Below are 7,108 nucleotides of genomic sequence, written 5' to 3'. Positions count from 1 at the left end.
TTTTCATTTTTATGCCTTTATTCTTTTACAGCATCCTGCCTACTAGCAAATTTTCAATCCAAATCCTTATAATGAAAAGTCTTGCTCAAGACTCATCTCCTCTATGTAGGATCCTAGGACGATTCTAGCTAGGCTGTCGATGAGTTGGAAATGTGTGATCCCCTTCTGGCTTGGCAGGGGAATGAAAATTCTCAGCACGATGACTGTTACTCCCTCAGGTATTGCGCTCAGTCCCTTCTTACACCATCTCGCTTCATTTAACCCACACGGCCATCCTACTAATATTCCCATTCTACTGGTGAGGAAACAGCGGCTTAAATCACTGACTTGGTTGTGGGGCGCTCTCCTGGGAACTGTAAATGTGCAGCATCCCTAGCTCCTCCCCACTAGATGCCTGCAGCATCCTCCTTCCAGTTATAATAATTGAAAATGTCTTCGGGGATTGCCAGATGTCATCCTAGACGCACAGTTCCCCCAGCTGAGAGCCACTGGCTTAATGCAGTCTTGTGATACAGACACATCTAAAGCAACCTAAACATAAACTACATCAACACGGGAATAGCTGGACTGTGTACAAACATATTTTCTATGAACAGCTCTGCGAGACGTCTTCATGAGCAACAGCATTGTCATTTAATTCAAATGCAATGTGAAACGTTATTCAAAACTATAGTTTTTAAGGAAATTGAGGTTAGGTAAGAAAACAGTTTTATTTTGTTTGTTGTAAGAGACAGTCTAAAACTTATTTCAAACCAAGGAAGACAGTAACAATGAAATCCTTCGTGAGGGTAACACGCAAGGAACGTTCAGGGAATAATCGACACAATCCAGTTGAAAAGGCTTCCTCCCGAGACGATGCAGCCGTTAGCAAGATCGAAAAGTCTCTCGAGATTGAGTATGGCCAGCAGTGAGACCTTAAACGGAATCTGAGAAAAAGCATAAAGACGTTCATGAAATGCACTGTTTCCAACTGTTGACTGAAGTACAGTTCTCAAAATAAACAACTACCAATTCCATATAATAATTTTATGTGAAAGATCCTTAATTCTTGCCTAAAGTAACGCACAGCGTTGCACCTCTACACTGCTGAAATGTCACATGTCATTTTACATCCTATTGCGATTCACATCTATGAGTCTATAAAACAGTGTAGAGATTCATATGTATGAATCTGTAAAGTTGAGCCTATAAAACAGCAGATACTCCTAGAAATATGGACTATTTGTATTTACATAAGCATTGTGTATGATTCTAAATGAAGGACGTTTGGCCCTGTTCCTAATGGGATGCTTTCCCGATAGCAGGTTGCCCAGTTGACAAATCTTCCTCTCTCGTTTTGAGCTTAAGTCCTGCCACAGGGAAGCAAATTATGTTAGGAGCTCAATTCTCTCTGAAAGAGGCGCTGCACTACCACGCCAAGGACTAGTGTAGCCAAAGTCAGCTGAGAGCCTGAAAAATGGGAACTAAGACTGCTTTTGTGATCGTAGCACTGGTTATTTGGTTGGGACAAGGGCAGAAATGGGAGAAAAACATGAAGGAAAGGAAACAAATGTTTACTGGAGGCCCACTTCATGCAGGTCTAGATACTTTCGAATACTTTCGAAGATCAATGACGTCATGTAGAAGGACCCTAATGAGTTAGATCCTTGTGGGCCTGAATCCTGGTAAAAAACTAGAGGACAAGTTGTCTGCTTGTTAAATGAACCTGTTATATTCTCAAGAAAACATAATGAAACTAAAAATGGAGGCTAGTTTTTATTTCTTTTTCCCCATGTTATTGGATTAAAAAAATGACAGAAGTATCCCAGCGTTTTCTATAACTTCAAATGATAAAGAAGTGAATAAATAAAAATTATATCCCCTTTCTTGCTGAATCTTGGAGCCATCAGTCACCAGTCTGAGGAGCATTCTTCCTTCCGAAACTGTTAAGATCCTCGTACACATGCATCTTCACATGGGACTTTTCTTTTTCTTTTCTTTCTTTTTTTTTTTTGAAATAGAATAACTAGATTTCCATTCATTGTTTTTCAGTCACCAACATATAAGAGGAATCCCTCCATCCACTCAGGGAGGCAGAATAAGCACGTGGAGGCGAGGAGCACGTGGAGGCGAGGAGTGCGCACTCTGGAAGAAGACCGTCTGGTTCAGATCCAGCCCTCGCCACATGCCAGGAGTGTGAGCTTAGGGAAGCTACCTGATGTGCTGTGACTTTAATTTTCTCACCCATAAAGCGGAAATAATCATCACTGTTGTTACAAGAATGTAATGAGTGTACACATGTAAAATACAGTTGACCCTTGAACAATGCTGGGATTAGGGGTGTCAATCCTCCCACACAGTTGAAAATCCGCATATAACATTTTTAACCCCCCCCAAAATAACTACTAATAGCCTACTGTTGACTGGAAGCCTTAGCAGATAGCATAAAAAGTTGATTAACACCTATGTTGTATGTTATATGTATTATGTACTATATTCTTTCAATAAAGAAAGCTAGAAAAAAGAAAATCACAAGGAAAATACATTTACAGTACTGTAGGTATTTATTTTTAAAATCCACATACAAGTGGGCTCACCCAGTTCAAATCTGTGTTGTTCAAGGGTCAACTGTACTTAGAAGGGTGCTCATCACAAACACCCAACAAAGGCTATGTTTTATTATCACTACTGAACACTTAGTTTTAATGGCTATTTAATAATGCATGGGATGGACATATCCCAATTTATTCAATCATTCACCAAAGAGGTTGTTTCTAGTTTTTGTACATGCTTGTCTGCAGGGTGTCCCCAAAAAATGTGTACATACTTTAACAGCTGATAGCTCAATTTTGAAAATGAAGTGTATTTTAATAAACACTGCCTTTATAATTATTCAACATGTGTGTATACGTTTTGGGGGAACACCCTGTATTTACATACCTCCTGGGTACAAGTGCTTCAATTTCTGTATTACTGATTGCCCAAGGGGGTTGGTTTAGTCCAAGGGTGTTTACATTCTACTTTTTAACATTTGCTGCCAGATTACTTACCACGTAGGTTCGGGCAATTAATACTTCAATCAGAAACATATGTGGGGTTTTTCAAACCCAGGGTAGCATATTATTATGGAATGTTATAAACCTTTCTTTACCATTTAATGACGATTTTTCATCATTAAAAAACAGGAAACATCTTGGAGAGCTAACATTAACTAGTTTATTGATATGTTGAAAATATATGTGATTACAGTGGTTAATTTGGTTATATCTTCCTGCTATTTAATTGCACTAAACATTCCGTTTATTATATGATAATGAAAGGCCTAATGTCCAATAATATCTTTAGTAGATAATTTTGAAAGTAGTATACACAGAAATAATAATTAACATTAAAACATATGTGCTTTCTCTGGTGCTGTACCTCTGTTATTGTAGAATTCTTCTCATGTTAAAGATGAGTGTTTAAACAAAAAAAAGGAGCCAAGTGAGTTTTAGATAACATTAGAAGTATCTTTATGACATAATTTATATACTAGATCCAAATAGAGCACTTTGGCCTCTCACCCGTGACAATGAACCTGCAGAAACAAGTGGCCATTTGTCGAAGGACGGAGATGAATTGCTGACTTTATTTATGGAGGCCACAAGTGGAAGCTGCGGGTCAGGAAGGTACAATAAAAATAGCTGTCATCCTGGAGTTATTAATTCTTGCTTGTCCTATGAACACAAATTACCCTGAAATGTCAGAACTTACCCTTGTGTTATTGCTCCTGCCTTTCTAGGCACCAAGGCATTTAAGCCCTTTGGTGGACAAGTCTAATGCTGCAGATTCCAGCTATTTCTATTAGGCTACAACACAGTAGACTACATTTTTCTGTTGCTGACACAATTCTTTAAATAAACTTTTCACTGAAGCATAATATACGGACAGAAAAAGGAGAAATCTTAAGTGTACAACTTGATTTTCCCCCCCAAACGAACCCATCCTCATAACCATCACTCAGATTAAGACATAGAACATAACTGGCATCCGAAAGTCCCCTGGTGCTCCCTCCTAGTCACCAATCCTGCCCTCCTTCCATCACAGTAACTGCTATTCTGGCTTCTGTGCCAATATTTTAGTTTTTTAACTATATATTTTTAACTGTATTTAAGTAGATAAAAAATACGTACTCTTCTGTGGCTGCTGTTTTTGCTGAACATTATGTTCCTCTGATTCATAGCTGTCATTGAGTATTAACAATAATCTGTTCATTCTTATTGATGCATAATTTCCATTGTATGAATGTATCACTATTAATGAATTTTCCAGATGCTGGGCATTTAGATTATTTCACATTCTTTAAAAACTTCATTTCAATTTTTTTGCTGTTATGAATCAGCAAGCCTTTTGGTATACATAGGTACACATTTCTGTGAGGTATATACATAAAAATGGAATGTTCTGGGACATTGGTTATGCACATATTTATCTTTAAGCTGATTTTACCAGTTTTCTAAAGTGATTGGCCAATTTATACCCCCACCAGTAATGTATGAGGAAGTCAGTTACTCCGCATCTTCACACACTTTGATCATTTCACTTTTTAATTTTAGACATTACGTGGGAAGTTTTGAGATATCTCTTCATGTTTTTAATGTCATGTCCCTAACAACTAGTAATATTAAACATATGTTTATTGGTCTCTCTTGAAATGCATGCCTTTTGTCTAATTAATATTGAGTTGTCTTTTTCTTACTGATATATACAGGAATTCTTAATATAATCTAGAAACCAGTCCTTTGTCGGGTATATGTAAATATTTTTCTCCAATGCCACATCTTTTCTCCAATGCCACATCATTTTTTTTTAATTCTTTTTTTGTTAATCCTTACCTGAGGATATTTTTTCCATTGCTTTTTAGAGAGAATGGAAGAGAGGAAGGGAGGGGGGAGAGAGAAACATTGATGTGAGAGAGACACATCAATTGGTTGCCTCCCACACACACCCTGACCCGGGCAGAGGAACAAACCTGCAACCCAGATACGTGCCCTTGACTGGGAACCGAACCCGTGACCCTTTTAGTGCTTGTGCCAATGCTCTAACCACTCTTAATAGTGTCTTAAAATACAGTCCAATTTATTACTCTTTCCCCTTATAATTGGTACTTTTCCATAGGTCCAATTTTGAAAGCTCTGCCATTACAAAAGTCATGAAGACAATCTATGATTTCTTCTAGACGCTTTATTGTTTACTTTTCACAGTTAGTTCCACAATCAATTCGGAATTGATTCTGTATCTATTGTGAGGTAGGGATCAAAGCATCATAATTTTTCTGTGTAGATACCCAACTGACCCAGATCCATTTGTTGAAGGCTATTCTTTCCTCACTGTACTGAAGAGTCACCTTTGACATAAACCATGGACTGCGCATGTGTGGATCTCTTCTGGACTCTATTCTGTTCCCTTGGTCTATACCTATACTTACACTGATCCACACTGTTATTGTAGCTCTTTAATAAGACTTGAAAACTATAAGTGTAAGTCCAGCAGCTTTCTTCTTTGTCTAGATGGTCTTGGCCAGACTAAGTCATTTGCATTTCCATGTAGATTTTCTAACTTTAAGTGATAGCTTCTTAAAAATTTCATATCTAACTTTTTCTACTATACAGAAATAAAATGTATATTTTCATTGATATTGTATATATGAACTTTGATAAATTCATTTATCCATCTTAAGAGGGTTTTTTTTTTTAAGGCTATTTTGGATTTTCTATACCTGTGAATGATGAGAATTTATTCCTCCCTTTCCCACAATCATACCTCTTTATTTTTCTTCCTCTATTTCACTGGTAAGACTCTCCATACAGTGTTAATTAGAAGTGATGACAGGTTGTCATTAACTACCTGACTCTTCAATCCAGGGGGAAGAGGAAGGTTTATTTAATAAATGGCATTGTAAAGCTGTTTGCTACTAAAATTCATCCTTTTATTACATACATCAGGTACTATTTTTGTTTAATTTATTCCTTGGCATTTTATAGTTTTGTTATTGTTGTGAATGAAGAGTAAAAATTTCCATTTTAAATGGTTATTCTTAGTAGAGGGTTATTGATTTTCATGTCAGCCACTTTTCAGATTCTCTTAATCTAACATTTTAAAATTATTTGGTTTTACAACCATATTGTTTAAAAAGAAATATAATTTCATTATTTCTTAATATTTATATTACTGATTTTATTATCTTGCCTTATTGCAACAGCTACAAATTTCAAAGTAATGTTAACTCACAAAAGGGCTATTGAGCCTTATTATTTCTAAAACTTCTATTTAAATTAGGAATAGAAAGAAACAACATAAATATAGTCAAGGTATTTTTTGAAATAAACATTTTATTAAACAATAAAATAAAAAGTGACTATCATCAAAACAATGAAGTCCAGTTTTTAAAAATGTTGAGTTCAGTGAACATGCTAAACTGATCTCACAGCCAAAGTATATCAGTGCCATAAATACGTATTAAGAGGATTTGAATGTGCTTTAGGAAGTCAGAATTATACCTTCTTCCTAGAGAATTCAAGATTTAAAAAATAAAATTTACAAGATTTCAAGTAAAATGGCAGAATTAACAGGTAAAGTATTTCTTTAGGCATGTTTCTTGATCTGTATCTACTCAATACTGATTTACCTGGACATTTAAGCGAGCCCACATAATTTTTTACAATGTGAACACAGAGACTTTATGTGACTTGCCCAAGGTTCTCAGCTAGTGTGAGAGGCAGGATCATGCCTGGGCAGACTGACTCCTCAGAACGCGTGCTAACCACTCTGTCCTGCTGTCTGTCTCCCCCTGCTGCCCAACTGTCCTCCTAACCCCCTCCAACCACATCTGTCTGTCAACCACGAAATGCCCACGCTCCCTGAAGCCTGGCCTCCCACTCCCACCTGACTTCAGACTCCTCTCCCAGGGGCTGAGTAGTCATCTAGACAGTTTTCTAGCTTCAGCTTTTGGAAAGTTCTAGGCCTCCCACAGGGAATTTCTCAAGTAAAGCTAAGGTCAAGTAAAATCACTGAATGTCTTCCTTTGTCATTCAGTAGAGACAAGATTGTCAATCGTATAATCATTGAGAAGTCTTTTATGTTTTTGTAA

The 7,108-nt window shown here is 36.9% G+C and overlaps 1 protein-coding gene across 1 annotated transcript in view; it reads right to left on the bottom strand.

Annotated features, from left to right (window-relative positions):
• Positions 1–691: 691 nt before the first annotated feature.
• The window catches only part of CFAP54 (cilia and flagella associated protein 54), a 215,331-nt gene continuing 208,914 nt past the window's right edge, over positions 692–7,108 (bottom strand). The window contains exon 68 of the mRNA XM_081128376.1: positions 692–926. Within this exon, the coding sequence (XP_080984502.1) occupies positions 807–926 (120 nt within the window). The 3' untranslated portion in view covers positions 692–806. The remainder of the gene's footprint in view (positions 927–7,108) is intronic.

This window comes from Miniopterus schreibersii (assembly GCF_964146895.1).
Source record: "Miniopterus schreibersii genome assembly, chromosome: 2".
Classification (NCBI taxonomy): Eukaryota; Metazoa; Chordata; class Mammalia; order Chiroptera; family Miniopteridae; genus Miniopterus; species Miniopterus schreibersii.
This window is presented reverse-complemented; position numbering and strand designations above follow the sequence as displayed.